Raw genomic sequence first — 18279 nt, 5'->3', positions numbered from 1 at the left:
TAAATGAATGAATAAATAAATAACCTTTATTGCCTTTGAGCCTTGTTTGGGGGAAATTCATCCAAGTACTAACAGAAACATGATTTATGTTCTTTAGGACAGCATAATTTGCATGTAAACCTGTATAAAATACTCCTTCATTCCAAAACATTCACTTTTTAGATGCTGAAAATGACTTCAGAGCTAAGTTGTATCTTATTGTTGATTAAAAAAATATTTCTGTTGATAAATGATAATAAAAAAGTAACCAAAAGTAGACTTTAATATATGTTTATATATGTATATATATATATATATATATATATATTTATATATATATATACATATAAATATAGTGGATATTATTTTCTGTTTTTATAAAATGGAACATTTAGATTATTTTTGTTTGTTAAAGTATACTGTTAAGTGGCCATAAGACAATACACAGCACATATTACGGATTATGAAGTAAAGAAAGTTGTAGAAAGAAAATCTGAGAAATACAGAACATTCATTCAGTGGAAGAAAGTGCTTAAGTTGTTGACACGTTTAGTGTAGTTTTTTTTTTAATTTTCCCTTAATTTTAATGATATGAATATAAATTAATAATAAGAAAAAAAAAAGAAAGGAATGATTTATATAATTTAGGATAAAGTGGTTGAAGGTTGGGCTGCACGGTTGGTGTAGTGGTTAGCGCTCTTGCCTTTGCCGCAAGAAGACACGGGTTCGAGCCTCTGGAACAAGTACTTTTCTGCATGGAGTTTGCCTGTGTGTGGGTGTTCTCCGGCTTCCTCCCACAGTCCAAAAACATGCAATATGGGGATTAGGTAAATTGGACACCCTAAATTGACCATAGGTGTGAGTGTTAGAGTGAATGGTTGTTTGTCTCTATGTGTGTGTGGCCCTGTGATGGACTGGCAAACTGTCCAGGATGTACCCCGCCTATCGCCCTATGTCAGCTAAGATTGGCACAGCACCCCCCGCAACCCTCTGGTGGAGGATAAAGTGGTAGATGATGGATGGGTATGGATGCTTGTCAATAAAAAGCTTGCATACAGTTATAAATTAACTATAATTACTTAAAGTCTCCATCGTTTGAATTCACATAAGAACACGTTTTAGGCTCAGGTGACCAGGATTTACAAATCCCGCCTGAAAAAAGTAATTTTAAATCATGGGAATTAATGGGAAATTTCACAATCAAAGGAGGGGGAAACAATATCATATTATGTAATATATATATAGATATATGTATATATGTATATGTATATACATATACATATATGTATGCATATGTATATATATGCATATGTATACATATAATTACAATAACATTTTATGATACATCCAAAAGCACAACGCATGTTGCCTACGTCATCAGAGATGGACGGAAGTGTCCCCCCCGCCCCCCCGCTAGTCATTTCTCCATTTATCAGCCGGTAACGTTCAATGGTTCAGTAGCTTTATATTATGACAGTAGTGGTTTTGAGTTGTACTTCACACGTGAATACCTCGACAGTTTTTTACTCATCATGTTGACATCGCGGCGGAAGAGTTTGGTCCTTCTTCGTGTCTAAGCTAGTAGCTAGCCTCATTTGTTTACATCCCACAGAAGGAAACCCCTGACGAATCTGACTGACATCTGCCTCCTCACTCCTTCCTTCCTTCTTTCCTTCTCCTGCCGTTTGAAAGTTAAAGGTCAGTGTTGAAACACACTCACGTTTTACATGCACTCAGGATAATGTGTGAAGTTGTGGTTTGTGTGTTAAACTCTGCTCACATGTTGTTGCTTCATGTTGTCAACTGAGAGTGAACCAAGCAAGCAGGTCATTCTGGAAAAACAACGTCTGTTTAAAGCAGGAGATTAAAAAGCCTTCACTTTTATTTCTCTGTAATAAACCTACATGAGAAAAACATGCAACATGCAATATAATATAATGGTATTGAATATACACTGCCCAGCCAAAAAAAAAGGGTCACACACATTAATATTTCGTTGGACCGCCTTTAGCCTTGATTACGGCACTCATTTGCTGTGGCATTGTTTCGATCAGTGTTGCATTCATTTTTCACAAGATTCGGCGTGAATCTTGTATTGATGATGGGAGAGTCGTCCCACTGCGCTAAGCCTTGTCCAGCACATCCCAAAGATTGTGTGTGAATATGATGTCTCATGCTCTCTGAACCACTCGATACCATTCACAATTTGAGCCCGGTGAATCCTGGCATTGTCATCTTGGAATATGCCCATACCATCATAGAAGAAAAAATCCATTGATGGAATAATCTGGTCAGTATATTCAGGAAGTCGGCTGACCTCATTCTTTGGGCACATAATGTTGCTGAACCTAATGGTAACCTGATGGTGCGTTCCAGTTGTAGTCGGAACTCAGACTTGGAAACTTGCAACACCTCACCAACCCCAACCAAGGTGGCTGCTACCATACAAACACTGCTACTTTTACTGTTAATATCACTTAAAGCATTATCAACATAAAAAAACAATTCCTATCAGTCTATATTGATAGTTGTTGTGATAAAATGTCATAATTAAAGATTATCTTGAGTTGAAGAACCTAGTTAATCTAAAGAAAAACAGTTAATAGCAATTGTGTGTCGTGTCCCGAAATACTTAAACATATCAAATTATATTACCATATATGTTATGATTATATGGTAATGTAATGTCAGTGCTTGTTATATGGCCCCTTCTGTGGGCTGTGCATACCACTTGCAGTTTGTCCAGTCTGTAAATCCAGCTGAATAGATGTTTACCAGACTGTGATGATGACACATGCATTGTACTGTTTGTTTGCATTTACTGTATACTTGAAAAGAAATTAACACAATTAACAATACAACTTAACCTAGTGCTAAAAAGCATGACAAGTGTGATTTTGTTTAAGAGCTTTTACCTGCAGCACATTAAAGACAAGACTGTTGTCTTTAATGTGCCTTTTATCCAGCAGGTGAAATAATCCCTGTTGTTTGTTTGTTTGTTTGTTTGTTTGCTCCTCAGATGTTTTCTTTAATGACAGTGGACAAATAAGAGGGAGGATGAGTTACTTTGGACCAGCAGAGCTGGTGGCAGGTCTCTGTCACACAGATAAGCAGAATCCGTTCCCTCTGTGGCAGAATGGACACGTCAGCTCCTGCTTCAACCAGCTCGTCCTTGGGGCCCTGCCTTATGCTGGGATGGCTATTTTCAGCGCTTGCTACCTCAGTGTAGCAAGGTATGTTATTCATAATAACAAGACACTGACTGTATTGTTCATGAGTTGCTGTTTGTTCCTGTTGTTTGATGACATTTGACATCCATGGTGTTGTATTGTTGCCTTCTTGTTTTTCTTTTGCCTCTTCTGTAAATTGTTTGCAAGTGTTGTTCTGCAGTCACTAGAACATTGAAGGAGTAGCATTATTATTACCTACCCTGTAATGGTAATGGAACAGTAAAGGTTAAAGAAGGGGAGGGAAAGAGGAGGGAAATACCACCAACCAACCAACTCTGTGACATCATTAATTACGCTGTGACATTATTAATTTTTATTAATTTTTATTGCTTATCTGCAGTCTTATACTGAAATTGCAGATACGTAATTGGGACATAATTACCTGTCCTTGCAAAGAACTTTGAATTTGGACATCAATGCAGTGGATGATGGATCCCCGCTGATTCTTGTGCCTCTTCCCGTGACGGCACTGTGACCAATTGTGCAGCCCTAATTCTCTGATATTATAATCCTATATCAAAACATTTTCAGTCTCAGTGATTTATATTTCAGTGTCATTCCAGGCTTCTTATTTTCAATTTAATTTTTTCACAAAAATATGTATCCTATCTGTAGTGAAACACATTTTTTTGTCGAAAGTGATTTGAAGAGTTTGGATCAGAGTTTACAATCCTGGCAATAATTAAGTGAATTGCAATTGTTGTGGTCAGGATAGTTGTGACATGAAATTTTCATATTTTCCCATGCTGTAATTGCCCCTGCACAACTCACTGAACTCATACTTGCTTGTTTTTTGAATTTAAAAATGAAAGAGCTCACATGTTTATGTTTTCCTGCGCTTCTACAGAACTCACTCACTCTCATTCATCTTTTACCGCTTTATCCTCCACATGGGGGCGCGAGGGGCGTTGGTGCCAATCTCAGCTGACATAGGGTGAAAGGCAGGGTACACACTGGACAGGTCGCCAGTCCAACATCACAGGGCTACATAGAGACCAACAACCATTCACTCTCACAGCTATGGCCAATTTAAGAGTTTCTAATTTGCCTAATCCCCAAATCTGCATGTTTTTGGCCTGTGGGAGGAAACCATAGAACCTGGAAAAAACCCATGCATACAGGGAGAACATCAGAATTCTGTAGTAGATAAGGATTATACAGTCATGTCTCATTTGTGTTCCTCAGATGCAGCCTCCTCCAGACGTCTGCTCCCTGTGGTTGGACACTCAGGCTGGTTTCTGCTCTACTGGCTTTATTGCTCTTCACTGCAGATGTTGTTCTGGTCAGCATCCTCCAGCAGGGGGACATGTACCTGGATGTCCTTACTGACAGCTGTGCCATCCTGGCCTGGCTGCTCCACTTGAGTGCCATAACAGTGCTCCAGAAAAGTGTTTTCAGGGGAACTCGAGGGCCTCCCCAGCTGTTTGTACTGGTCCTCTTATTGGTCCCTAATCTTGTCATCACCTTGACGATTTACTGTGACAGTGAAGGATATTTAAACATTAGAGAACCTCTTAAACTGGCCCGATTTGTCCTTGCCTCAGGCCGGGCATTCCCTCTTCTGGTTTACCTCCTGGCATTTGCATTTCCTTATGTCACTGATGGTGACTACACCTTGAACATCAACACAGTGGATGATGGATCCCCGCTGATCTCAGAGAGTGCCCTGCCAGATACAGGTGAGATAGTGGCTGAGGACGGGAGTGGTTGGACCTCTCGACTCTTCTACCTGTGGTTGTCTCCGCTACTCAGACGTGGGCAGCATGGAGAGCTGGACAAACCAGCTGATGTTTATCATCTTCCTTGGAAACTTCGGACTAGTGTGGTAACTGGGTACTTCCATCAGTGCTGGGAAGCCTGCAGACGAGGGACATCTGTGAGTAATAGGCAGGACCAGTGGCCCAGGCCGGTCAGCAGGCACCTCCTCAATGGCACCTGGAGTTCACACTACCTGGAGGAACCGCTAGAACTGGAGGGTGATGTAGGCCTGCTGAGAGTGTTGCACAATGCGTTTGGGTTGAGATATTACATGCTTGGTCTGTTGAAGGTGGTGGTTAATATGCTGAGCTTTGCAGGGCCCTTGCTCCTCAGCAGTTTGGTGAACTTTATTGAGGAGGTAGAAGCACCGGTGAGCACAGGGGCCTTGTGCGTACTGGGGCTTTTTGCTGCCACCTTGCTCTCTTCCATTCTGCGGAACGTGTTTGTCTTTGAGGTGTCCAAGGTGGCACTGTCTGCACGTGCTGCACTCATTTCGGCTATCTACAGCAAAGCCCTGCGGGTCAGTGGCAGCAGTTTGACTGGCTTCACTCTGGGAGAAGTGGTGAACCTGATGAGCACCGACTCTGACCGTGTTGTGAACTTCTTTAACAGTTTCCATGAGTTGTGGAGCCTGCCATTCAGTTTTTCTGTCACCCTTTACTTGCTGTATCTGCAGGTAGGGTTGGCTTTTCTTGGAGGACTAGGCGTGGCACTGCTGCTGGTGCCACTCAACAAGTTCCTCGCTTCTCGTATCATCAGCAACAACAAGCACATGCTCAGGCACAAAGACAGCCGTGTGAAGGTGAGACCTCTTTCATTTTGTACAAATACTGTTCCAATGGATAAGAATCTAAATGTTTAACCTTCCTTAACTTTTGCCATTGTCCCTTTGTTAATGTCTTCTTTAGCCAGATGTTAACATTACCATAATTTATGTGAGCATGCGTTTTGATCAGTGCTGCAGTTCCACCCCAAAGTACTCCATTTACTTCAAATTTGCCAAAGCCTTAACAATGACATTTAATGTCTCTGTGTTTATGTATTTATTAGGGCTGCAACTTAGGGGTGGGAATCACAGGGTACCTCACGATATGATACGTGATACATGGTCCACAATACCAATAATATCACAATGCAACAATTCTGTGATAATCAATGTATTGCAAGACCGTCATATAGCGATACATCACGATATCTTTCTAACTGAAGAAAACAATATGTCTGTGCAAAGTTAAGTGCTGTTTTTTTTTAAGTGCATAAAGTCTGTGTATTGAACGTGGATGGAGCATCTCTTAATGTAGCTTTCTCCACCATTATCCCACTGTAAACTCCTTCTTCTTCAACCAGGTAACTTCCCCCAAGTTTCCCTCATTCATTTGAGCAGTGACACCGCGAGGAGACATGAAGTAGTGAAACTGGCAGGGACTGTTTGCTTTAGAGCACCTTAATTAGTTAATTAAAATATCAATATTTGCCCTGGCGTATCGATTGTCTTACTGCACGAGGAAGGACAACGATATATCATCAAATGGATGTTTTGATGCACCTCCACTTCCACTAATGATGATGCTTTTAATGATGAATCTGTTGATAATTTCTCGATTAACTGATTAGTTTGTAAAATGTCATAAAATGCTGAGTAATCATTGTTTCCCAAACGTTGAAATTATCTCAAAAGTCTTGTTTTGTCCTCAAACAAAAAAAAACACTTTCAAGAAGCTGAAAAATCAGAGAACTGAAACAAATAATTGATAATTTGATAATAACTAAATAGGAATTTAACTCCCTTCCTAATCCACTCCTGATGTTCTCATGCAGTATTTCAGTAAATCGATGAACCGTGATGACATTCTGTGACTTCTCTCCCTCTCAGCTCATGACAGAGATCCTCTTTGGTATTCGTGTAATCAAGTTCTACAACTGGGAGTCACACTTTACCCAGAGGGTCGGCGACTGTCGTAAACAAGAACTTTCCCACCTCAAGAACCTCAAATACCTGGACGCCATGTGTGTGTACACGTGGGCAGCGCTGCCTGTCGTCATCTCCATCCTCACCTTTGTGACGTATGTGATGCTGGGACATCAGCTGACTGCAGCCAAGGTACGGGTGAACTTAATCCAGCCAAGGTGTGGCGAGCTGTGTGGATGATCTGGATCAATATAGTGATTCATTTAGCAACGATATAATGAAGGGAAGCAAAAATTAAAAATTTATAAACATTGATTTATTATTACTTACATGACTTCCGTAATAGTAACCATGTATGTTCCCTTCAGCTGACCTTACAAAAAGATCAGCAAATACATTCTACACCAGATTATGTGTACACTGTCTTCAGAGCATTGTTTTGCCATTAGACAACATTTTTCTCTGGGGAAGTTCCTGTTACTCAATCCCCACACAAAGAATATCAGACTATTAGGATATCAGATATGAGGACTAAAAGAAAGTAATCTGAAGATAAATTTTAAGCATGTTCTGACAATAGATTATTATGGTATCGTTATCGTAACGATCTCTGATATTCTGTATGAGCTATGGTGCAGGAGGGAGTGAAAGTTTGTCTGATGTCTCCACTGACAGCTATATTTTTACTGATGGCATTTACAGAAGAAATGGATGAACTAATTTTGATAATGTGACAAAAAACATTTATCAAAATAACGTAATGTTGCTAGTATTAATAAAAACATAACTTGTCCATTTAGAGTTGTGTCATGTGAGTGTAGCCTGCTGTTGTTAGCTTTGAAATGACCTGAGCTTCAAACAATCCCATTCTTCACTTTGAACAATACATGTAAAGAATGATGTGGGTTTATTTCAGTTCCGAATCAGCAGCTTTGGTTTGTCCTCAACCCTGTAGGTGTTCACCACGCTGGCTCTGGTGGGAATGCTGATTATTCCACTGAACTCTTTCCCCTGGGTCCTCAACAGCATCCTGGAGGCCAAAGTGTCTCTGGAACGAATCCAGTCGTTCTTCAAACTGACCAACCAGGATTTGCAGGCTTACTATGCCTTAGGTAGGCCACTGCTTTGACTGGAAAAACAGATCCTAGTATTTATTCTGTCTAACTGCCCAATTAAAATTATACTAGCCTCCCTTCCATTTGTTGTAAAATATTTCTACAGATGAAATGTCTGACATATCTGTCCACAGTGTCTCCTGAAGATGCCCAAACATCTGTCCTTTTGAACCAGGGGACATTTTCTTGGCAGAGTCCCGATGGTCTTGACAATGACAAAGAAGAAGCAACTGAACCTGGAGCTGGTAAAGGGAGTCTGCTTCTGCACACTCTCAATTTACATATAATTAAGGTACACACTCATGTTATTTCAGCAACTAAACTACTAATGCTGGCATAAAAATAACATTTAAAGGGCAAAGTAAATGTCCTTTATGAATGAGATAAAACAGTCCTGACAATGAAAACTAAATGAAAATGACACATTATATTGTGATAACAAGTTTAAAAAGAATAGTTTTGTGTTTCAGGGCTCCCTAATTGTTGTGGTTGGCAAAGTTGGATGTGGAAAGAGTTCCTTATTGGCTGCTCTCACAGGAGAACTCAACAGGTACACGCCCTGTTTTTTTAACTCATAGTGTGATCCACTTGTTCTATTATGTTATTATGTTTCTCATTGGAAGGCATCCTGAAGATCATCATGTTTATGGCTGTTCTGAGCGTCAGTGAAAGCTGTGGTTTTACTGTGGTATTTCTCTTTCAGCACTTTAGTTGTCGTTTTGTGTCCAGTTTTAATAAATCTGTACCATCTGTCCTCTTCCCTGAGGTCTGTTTTGGTGAACTACATATATGTTTTTGGCTCTCTATTCTCCAAAAGAGCCAGCAAAACAAAGGCTCTCTTCAGTTCATGCGGCCCACTACTAAATATCAACTTAAAATGTCTGGTTTTGATATTTATGGATATTGCATCATGAATACAGAACAGAAATTGTTACAGATGTTGTTACTGCCATATCATGATGGAATATCGTGTTATAACTGATAGTTATTATTATTATTATTATTATTATTATTATTATTATGTAATAAACAGTTGTTTTTTTCCCCACTCAGTTGAACAAGGTAATTTGATTTAGAGGCCCCTGCCTTAAATGTTTTTTAATAAAGAATAAAACAAGAGCACAGGCACAAAGAGTCAGAACTTATTGTTGCGGTCCATCACTCTTTCCTTTGCTCTCTGCAGGCGGAGCGGCGTGGTTTATATTGCGGACAGAGAGACGGGCTTTGGTCTGGCCTCTCAGGAACCATGGATCCAGCATGCATCAGTACGTGACAACATCCTGTTTGGCAAAGAATATGATCCCACCTTCTACCAGGCAGTGATTGAGGCGTGTGCTCTTGCAGATGATCTCAACGTAAGATAAATATCTTCTTCTTTTTTGTTTGAAATATCTTGAGAACTCTTTTTTTCTATGTAAGCTGAATATTCATAATGAATTATTATTATTCATGACTACATCAGAGCAGATGAACTTCAATTATAAAAGGACGTTTTATAGTTGCAGCTCTGTCCTGATCAGATGAGCTTAGACAGATGTACTAATTTCATACTTGACGTACGATTGAAGGCAATCTTTCCACCTCTGAAAGGCTCTGCCCATGTTGACATTTTTGCATTTATTGTCACGTCACATTCTGTCCACTGAAGGGACATGTATGCAGAGCAGTTGCAGTAGACTAGTAGAACAATTAGACCCCTCTCTCTCTGATTGGTGAAATACTCCATCACTTGATCTTCATCTACATTAGGACACTGAAGTTAGTGGAGGGGAATTTGAGGACTTTATGCTTGATTTATGCCTACTTTTATTTAATTAATTTTGCCATTACATTTCTTTATTTTTAAGTCCAGTTAGGAGAACATGCTATTGTACAGACTGAGCAGGTTTCAAGGTTGGCTTCAAGAGAAAGCTATTGTGTACATTCCTTGTCAGTAAGAAGCAGCAGATCAGAACCTTGTGTAAACCAAAATTTAATGATGGAGCTTAGACCAGATTTGAGCTTGTTTCATATGTGTCATCTTGGGGAACTCGTCTTAAGCCATGTACATGCCTGTCTTGATGTTGCCTCTGTTCGTTTGGCCAAGTATATTCAAATATGAATCCTTCACTGTTCTCCAAACTCCCCAACATGTATATTGTGTAGATAAAGAATGAAATCTAAATCAAATGGTTATAGGTTCAGTAAAGTTTGCATGAAATTTCTCAGCTGTGATTCCATTATAGTCTGATGATGATCGTTTCCTCTCATGCTTCTTACCTGAAAGCAGATGTACTTCTTCTTTCAGTACATCAACCTTGATATGAGAGAAACAAACATACTGTATTTGCAACCTTGAGTGAACTGATGACTTTACTTTGCATCACGTTTATAAATGCAGGTTTTGCCAAAAGGTGACAAGACAGAAGTGGGGGAGAACGGAGTGACACTGAGCGGAGGACAGAAGGCTCGGGTGGCGTTGGCCAGAGCTGTGTACATGGTCAGTCCTCCACCCAAATTGTCCCTCAAAGAAACTGTTGTAGATGTTTATATAATAACACATGCGTAAAACATTTGAACAGTACTGTATATACATACATACAGTTTGTATTCTGTCTTGTTATTTCCACTGACCTCATCACTTCAGGACAAAGACATCTACCTCCTGGATGATCCGCTGGCAGCGGTTGACACAGATGTGGCTGAACACCTTATGCAGAAATGCATCATGGAACTCCTCAGGGGAAAGACCAGAATCCTTTGCACTCACCGTATAGAGTTTGTGGACAAAGCCGACATGGTGGTCCTCATGGACAATGGAACCATCATCAAAACAGGTAGAAATTAAAAGAATTATGGTCATGTCACAAGAAGTGTCTTTTAATGATCCTTGTAGAAATTGTAGATGCTGTTTCACATTGCTGTTAAACAGGTAGTCCAGCAGAAATCCTTCCTTTGATAGAGGCTGTGCCAAAGAAACGGAAGAATGACAACAACGCAAAAGAAAAAGGTACCATTAGTACTATAGTTTCACTGAACTGCTCTTGTTTTTTTTGGACCACGGGTAAAAACAATAATATCATAAGTGATTTTTACTCTTTAGATCCCAAAAGTAGAATAGAAAAAAGGAAAGAGAAAGAAAGAAAGAATGAAATATAAAATATACCTTTTATAGAAAGTTTTCCACTCTCCTTCTTGGCGGTGCAGAGCAGGATGAAGATGAGTCCAGTTCACCATCAGATCTGTTGGTGGATGATGATGCTGACCAGTTGCAGGCAGAGCAGAAACAGGCGGGTGGTCTGGCATGGAGAGTTTACCAGACTTACTGGGCTGCTGTGGGTGGAGTGCTGGCATCCTCCGTACTGATATCTCTGCTCCTCATGCAAGGTCAGTCCACTGCTTGTGTTTTCAGCTTGACCGTTGCTCTCTGACCTCACTTGTCACCTAATATCCTCAAGTCTTTGTTCACATTGCATCTCAAATTTGGCACAAATATCACAGCACTATTTTTATTTTTAGTGAGTGCATTATTTCAGTTTAACATGTTTTCTTAATCTCTGATGACACATAAACATGTTTTGTCATGTTCTTATTGTGTTTCAGCTTCTAAGAATGTTTCTGATTGGTGGCTGTCCCACTGGATCTCTGAGCTGACAACCAACGGTTCCACTGTGCCTAATGCTTCATTCACATTCACCTCTGCTCACCTGCTGCTCTTCTCCCATGGAGAATTAATGTACGTGCAAACATCAATTTCTTTTTTTCTTTTTAATTGTTTTTTTGTCTTTCAGCTTCTCCCTCTCTAGGGGTCACCACGGCGGATGATCCTCATGTGTGATTTAGCACTTTTTGTAAATCATCTCTGAAAAACATACTTATGCTTATTTTTTTATATTTATTGTCACAGCTGTTTTGAAGACTGCTGTGTAGAAACAATTATTATAAAGAATAAGACCTTTTTATTGATCAGTTTTAAAGAGTCAAAGTTTACGGAGCCTCTTTCGTGAGCTGAATCTTGTTTTTATTTTTTTGTATGCAATTCTTCGTGACAATATTTGCGAGAGCTACAGATACCGGCTTTTTCTTTTCTTTTATCGGACACTGTTAAGACATGAAGAGGATTTAAAAAAAAAATAAGATAAAAACAAATTACAGACAACAGAAACATAAAAGAAGTTACACACTCAGTGTTTTTTCCCTTGTCTTTATGTAACTTTTACATTAAAATCCTAAATCAGATTTTCATATTCACCATCCAGGTCTCCCATGCTCTCTGCTCAAACCTTCCCATCCAACAACATGAGCTCTGACGTCAAGTTTTATCTGATTGTGTACGGCTCCATCGGCATGGCTAACACTGTCTTCACGGGCTTCCGAGCCATCCTGTTTGCCTATGGGGCCATCTGTGCTGCCAGAACTATCCACAATAGACTTCTGGATCGAGTCCTCAAGGTTTGTTTGTACCTGGTGCTGCCTCTGCTCAACAGCATAGATTAATTGTTGTCTGGTTTGGCAACACCAGCTGAAGTTTAGAGAACCAAGCTGGTGACTGAACGTTTCCCAGTATGGAACTGAAACATACTCATCTTCTTGCCTTCAGACTGGACAACTCATGTTTTTGTAAATCATAGCTTTTCATTGAGATGTCCGCCCTAACAATATCATGTAGGTGTAATATGTCATTGTTGTTTGTCTGCACGTTAGTTTGCTGATGAGTTTTGTCTCCAAACATCATTCTTTGCATCTTAAACCCAGCAAATGCTGTGATGTCATCTTGAGACATAAATATTATTTCAGGTGCAGTGTGGAATAAAGCCAGTGGGTGGCAGCAGAGGTCAATTAACATGACGCAGCACAAGTCTCAAACACACCCATGGCCTCTGCTGTTCAATTAAACAGCTATTGTAGTAAGTTGTGTGTAGGATATAACCATTATTCAATATAACTGTATATTGTATCATATCATGGCCTCTGTATCATGATAGGTATCATAACATGATATTCTAGAAAATACCCAGCCCTTCAAAATGAAGAACAATGAAGCTGAACTAAAACTGTTGTGAGCCAGAAAATCAAAACTATGTTTAATATCTTAGTTTTCTAAGATATTCATGACACCTTAGAAAACCTCAGTTTGACCTTTGAACAAACTAAACCCTGAGCCTCTTCTTTGTGTCCAGGCCACAGTGACCTTCTTCGACACCACGCCTCTTGGACGCATCCTTAACCGCTTTTCTTCAGACCTTTACAGTGTTGACGACAGCCTGCCGTTCATCCTCAACATCTTCCTCGCCAACATCTTTGGCCTGCTGGGAATGCTGGTGGTGATTAGCTATGGTATGCCCTGGGTCCTAGTGCCCCTGCTGCCCTTGGCTCTGCTTTACTACCGCACGCAACAATTCTACCGGCACACCTCCCGGGAGCTGAAGCGGCTGTGCAGCCTCACCCTATCGCCCGTCTATTCTCACTTCTCTGAGACACTGACCGGGCTGGGAACCATCAGGGCCAGTGCCAGCTCTGCCAGGTGAGACATGAGACAACTTGACATGTCGTGACACGTCGTGACACGTCGTGACACGTTGTGACACATCGTGACACATCGTGACAGCACATCTACTTCGGTGTGTTGATTATTTGCAGCACAGTCAGTGGCATCTATGTTTCCAGGTTTGTGGAGGAGAGTGCTAAACGTCTGGAGCAGAACCAACGCTGCCTGTTCCTTAGCAATGCCGCCATGCAGTGGCTGGACATCCGCCTGCAGCTGATTGGAGTAACTGTGGTGACGGGCCTCGCGATGATCGCTGTCATCCAGCATCAGTTTCACACTGTGGATCCAGGTGAGCCTAAAGCAGAGTTTGGTGACTGTGTGAGATGTGTAGTTCCGTAACTGGTCGTGTGTAAAATCTCCCTCAGGTCTGGTTGGTCTGTCCCTGTCCTACGCTCTGTCCATCACGAGCCTGCTGTCCGGCCTCATATTCAGTTTCACTCAGACTGAGATGCAGCTCGTGAGTGTGGAGCGGACTGAGGAATACTCCACCGGTCTCGCCATCGAGTCTCAGCAGCAAAACACAGAGGTCAGAGAGGGTTTAAAGCTGGGGTAGACAACAGACATGTGTTTGTTGTAATGTCATTCAAGTGTTCTGAGAGAGAACTAGGCTTTCCACCTCTAGACTCTAGACTGTTTACAGCCTTGGGGACTTTGACCAACCACAGGGCAGTTCAGGTTTTTGCTACATGTACATGGCACTTGAGTGGAAAGTTCACTATTCCGCTGGTTCTTTGTCACATATGAGGTGTGTGCTCCTCAACCTGCAGGTGAGTTTCAACAGTCAACTGTTTTTATAGAGAGCTCTACAACTGTAGATTCAAAGTTTGCTTTATATTTTATGCATCCACATGTCCACAGTGGTCCACTGTGACGTTAATGTTGTCATCTGTCCATGATTGCATGTACAGATCTTATGCGGTCTTATGTGGCATGCATGTTGTATGTTTGTTACCAATTGGCACAAACTGTGACCAATATTTGTAGATATTATTATATTTATTCCATTACATAAAAATTCATTTTTCATCTTGAACACTTTTTATAATGAACTTTATATGGATTCCTATCAAAAACTTTGTTGTAATTCAGTTTGAAATGTTGTCATAAATATCATCATCACAAATTTCCCCCAGTACATTGTCATAGCTCTTATTCTGTCATATGAATCTGATTAAATTTAAAGTACAGCAATAAATAAAATACAAGAAATTGTAGTTTATTCAATTGTAATTATCCATAGTCACTTTTCTGTCTGTTTCATCAACATCAGCTGCCCACTGCGTGGCCCGAGCAGGGCTGGTTGGAGTTTCGCGGGGCAGTTTTGGCATACAGGGACAGCCTTCCTAACGCGCTGGACGGAGTGAGCATGGTGGTGCGGCCAGGGGAAAAGGTGGGCATCGTGGGCCGCACAGGGTCCGGCAAGTCCACACTTTTTCTGGCCCTCTTCCGTATGGTGGAGCTGAACCAGGGTCAGATTCTCCTGGATGGGCTGGACATCAGCACAGTGGGCCTGAGTCAGCTCAGGTAGGCCTTACGTGGTTGTGGGTCAGATAGGTAGAAAATAAATGTATCAATAACTGTAAAATAGTAGTATACAATACTACATACTTAGAAAACTAATTCATGTGGTTTTTCAGACTTTGACAGTGTTGATTAGTCTGTTATATTAAGGCAGAGTTACACATGTGTGTGCTGCTTCTGCAGGTCCAGGTTGGCCATCATTCCTCAGGATCCCTTCCTGTTCAGTGGGACCATCAGAGAGAATCTGGACCCGTGTGGGCGACACCTGGACCAGCAGCTGCTGGACGTCCTGGACCAGTGCCACCTCCACTCTGTGGTCAACAGAATGGGTGAGAGACTGGGGGTGAGGGAGGGAGACTTTGTGGATGAGCTGATATGATATTTCATATTGTTATCCATTTTTTTGTCAGATGCCTGCATCAAATATTGGTTAAAAAAATTTGATTTTTTGTGTGTGTCAGGTGGTCTGGATGCTGAGGTTGGAGAAAGAGGAAAATCATTGTCTGTGGGACAGAGACAGCTGCTGTGTCTGGCCAGAGCTCTGCTGACCGAGGCCAAGGTGAGACGTCCTCCACTCTATTATTTTTTTTTTTAATTAAAGAATTTAATTTTATTAATCCCCTTAGGGAAAGTATTCCTCTGCATTTGACTCATCCTAGAGCAATACAAATAAAATCTATTATTATTATTATTAGAATTAGGAGCAGTGGGCTGCCACACTGAGTAGCGCCCGGGGAGCATTGGGGGCTGGGTACCTTGCTCAGGGGTACCCCAGCCCTTTTTGGCCGGGTGGGGATTTGAACCGTTAACCAAGTTAGAATTAAGTTAGTTAGTTAGTTGCAGCCATAGACAAAACACAAGAAGCTGTGCATGTGTTAACAAACAAAAAAGAGTGAAAACACGTCATCTCTCACGTAGGTTCTGTGTATCGATGAGGCAACAGCCAGTGTGGACCACAGGACAGACAGACTGCTGCAGCAGACCATCAGGGACAAGTTTCAGGACAAGACTGTCCTCACCATTGCCCACAGGTGAGACATTTCTCTAAAATAAATGTGTTCACATGTTTGCACATAGAGGTAAGAGGTCTTTGGTCTTTGTGTTTGTGTGGTCAGGATCAACACCATCATGGACTGCGACAGGGTTCTTGTGATGCACAGTGGGAAGGCGGTGGAGTTCGACACTCCGGCGGCTCTCTGTCAAAGTGACCAGTCCATCTTCCACAGGCTGGTTGGTGGGAACGGAGAATGAGACGTCTGAGAATTAGAAAATATATTTTTATACTTTATCATCATGTCGTCCTGCTCTTTTTGGTCTTGGAATGGACTTAGGTTAATCTTTTTCAAGGCTACTTTTTTTTTTTTTTAGAAACCTCAATTTCCTGAGGTTGAATGTATTGATTCATTTAGTTTGAGGCTGTTTTATTGTCTCCTGTAGTGCTACAGTATGATGATTCAAGAGGCACAGTGGTTTCACATATTTTGGAAATAACTTGAAGATTTAAGGGGTAAATACAAAAATGAGGTTCGGTGCTGATTGAGGGTGAAATTTTCTTCACCTCTTGTTACATTTAAATATAACCTTATATATAAGACCTTTGCTGGACTATTTGCAGTAAATCTCAGACTGTGGGTGCAAGATCAGTTGAGACACTCGGCTTCTGTTTTATACACTATCAGGATTTGTTTCTACTCTTTATAAGAGTTTTTACCTGAAAATGGATAAATAAGAAGTGAGATGTTATGGGTTAGTGGGTGAGCTATGTTATGGGTCTCTTTGCAATAATCAGATACTTTTCAATTCACGTTATTAGTTATTTCTGGTGGAATAAGGTTTAAATTAAGGCCTTTCTTTTGCACAATAAAATGATCAACGAATTAAGGCTTGTTAAGGAGTTATCTGAGCGTAGATTGGTTCTAATTTAGTTAAATGAAATGTTTCTCAGAGGAGCTGTTTTGTCCTCTTCTTTGACTTAAACACATGTTTTGAGGGTGATCTCCTCAGATAACATTAATATCTGCTGCTGCTGATGTACTATGTTACATTCATGTTATCCAAATTAAGTTATGTTTATATTCATGTGTAGGTTCACAAGTGGACAAATTGTGAGACATTAACAACATTTAATTACTTTTCCATTTAAAGTAAAAGAAGCTTCTGTTAAGCTGGAAGATATGCTTTTAAAAACCCACAAAGGTCTTTACGAGCATCACCATCCATTTGCAACCCCACTGGAACTGAAAACCCTTAAATTATTACTGAATTCAAGAACTTAATTTGGACCAACTTACATCTTAGATTAACTACATTTAAAAAAAAAAAATGTGTAAATCATTGATCTGCTGCAGTATTGTCTGAGATTATCCCATGTTTTTTTGTTTTATAGACTAGTAGTAGTTGTTTTCATTTTAATCCAATTGTTCATTACTTTCATTTTTTTAGAACATACTTTGTAAATATTTAGTATGGGATATTGATGGAATTTCCAATTGCCTGGTTAATTTATTTTTCCAACCATGATATGTTTTGTCATTTTAATTTTGCAAATAAAATAAAATAAAAATAAAGGTAATTTTTTTGTAAATTGAGTCTTGAAAAAAGAACAAATCACAGGGTTAGGATTAGCTCTGTTGTGTTTCTGCACAGACTCTCATGCTTGAATTTGTTAAAGGTTTCTTTCTCTTCTTTTTGGCTGAAAACAGAGTTCTAGTACAAGCTCTGTGTTCTTTAAACTGTTAAGATCACTGTTCTGCCCCCTTCTTCCCTCTCAGATGCCCCTCATGTAATTCTGGTTTGAACAACACTAACTGTCACTTTTGTGAATGACTTGGACTCTAATTGTAATCACTTGAATTATAAAGCTGTCTTTTCTTCTTTTATATATAAATACCTTTATTTTCCCATATGTGCTGCAAACAAACATATGGTTGGTTTAATGGAGAAATCAAAATCGTTGTTTATATCACTTGATTTCATCTGTGAATCAAAGATGAACAGTGGAAATGTCATTGCAGTAATCTGAAGAGGAAAGATGTAGTTACAGTAAATCTAGTCTTTGTGCCTGATTTGCTTTTTAGAATATTTTAGAACATTTCATTTGTGGGGGGAAAAAAAGGGTGAAGAAGATTCTAAATGTTATGTGTTGTTTTGTTGACTTGTTGTTTTTGCCATAGGACAAATCATTGAATCTGAGTTTACTCAGAAACAATGAGACAAAGTGATTTGTTTTATTTGTTGTCA

The 18279-nt window shown here is 40.1% G+C and overlaps 1 protein-coding gene across 2 annotated transcripts; it reads left to right on the top strand.

Moving 5' to 3' along the window:
- The first annotated feature begins 1386 nt into the window (after positions 1-1386).
- On the top strand, positions 1387-16405 carry abcc10 (ATP-binding cassette, sub-family C (CFTR/MRP), member 10). 2 transcript variants are annotated; one of them, XM_058641024.1, is made up of 24 exons: positions 1387-1677; positions 2999-3212; positions 4395-4888; positions 5644-5769; positions 6841-6877; positions 7035-7068; positions 7832-7988; positions 8126-8283; positions 8462-8541; positions 9175-9346; positions 10372-10470; positions 10618-10807; positions 10903-10980; positions 11178-11357; positions 11574-11706; positions 12230-12422; positions 13151-13494; positions 13638-13807; positions 13884-14044; positions 14789-15042; positions 15223-15368; positions 15501-15598; positions 15958-16070; positions 16155-16405. In XM_058641024.1, the coding sequence occupies exons 2-24, from the start codon at positions 3037-3039 to the stop codon at positions 16288-16290; spliced, it is 3729 nt and encodes a 1242-aa protein (XP_058497007.1). In that variant the 5' UTR covers positions 1387-1677; positions 2999-3036; the 3' UTR covers positions 16291-16405. The 2 variants fall into 2 exon arrangements, with proteins under 2 accessions (XP_058497007.1, XP_058497006.1); XM_058641023.1 differs by having other exon boundaries at positions 4395-5769; positions 6841-7068.
- Positions 16406-18279: the final 1874 nt, after the last annotated feature.

The sequence above is a fragment of the Solea solea genome, chromosome 10 (genome assembly GCF_958295425.1).
Source record: "Solea solea chromosome 10, fSolSol10.1, whole genome shotgun sequence".
Taxonomy (NCBI): Eukaryota; Metazoa; Chordata; class Actinopteri; order Pleuronectiformes; family Soleidae; genus Solea; species Solea solea.
The sequence above is the reverse complement of the archived record's forward strand: the minus strand, read 5'-3'. Positions and strand labels throughout refer to the sequence as shown.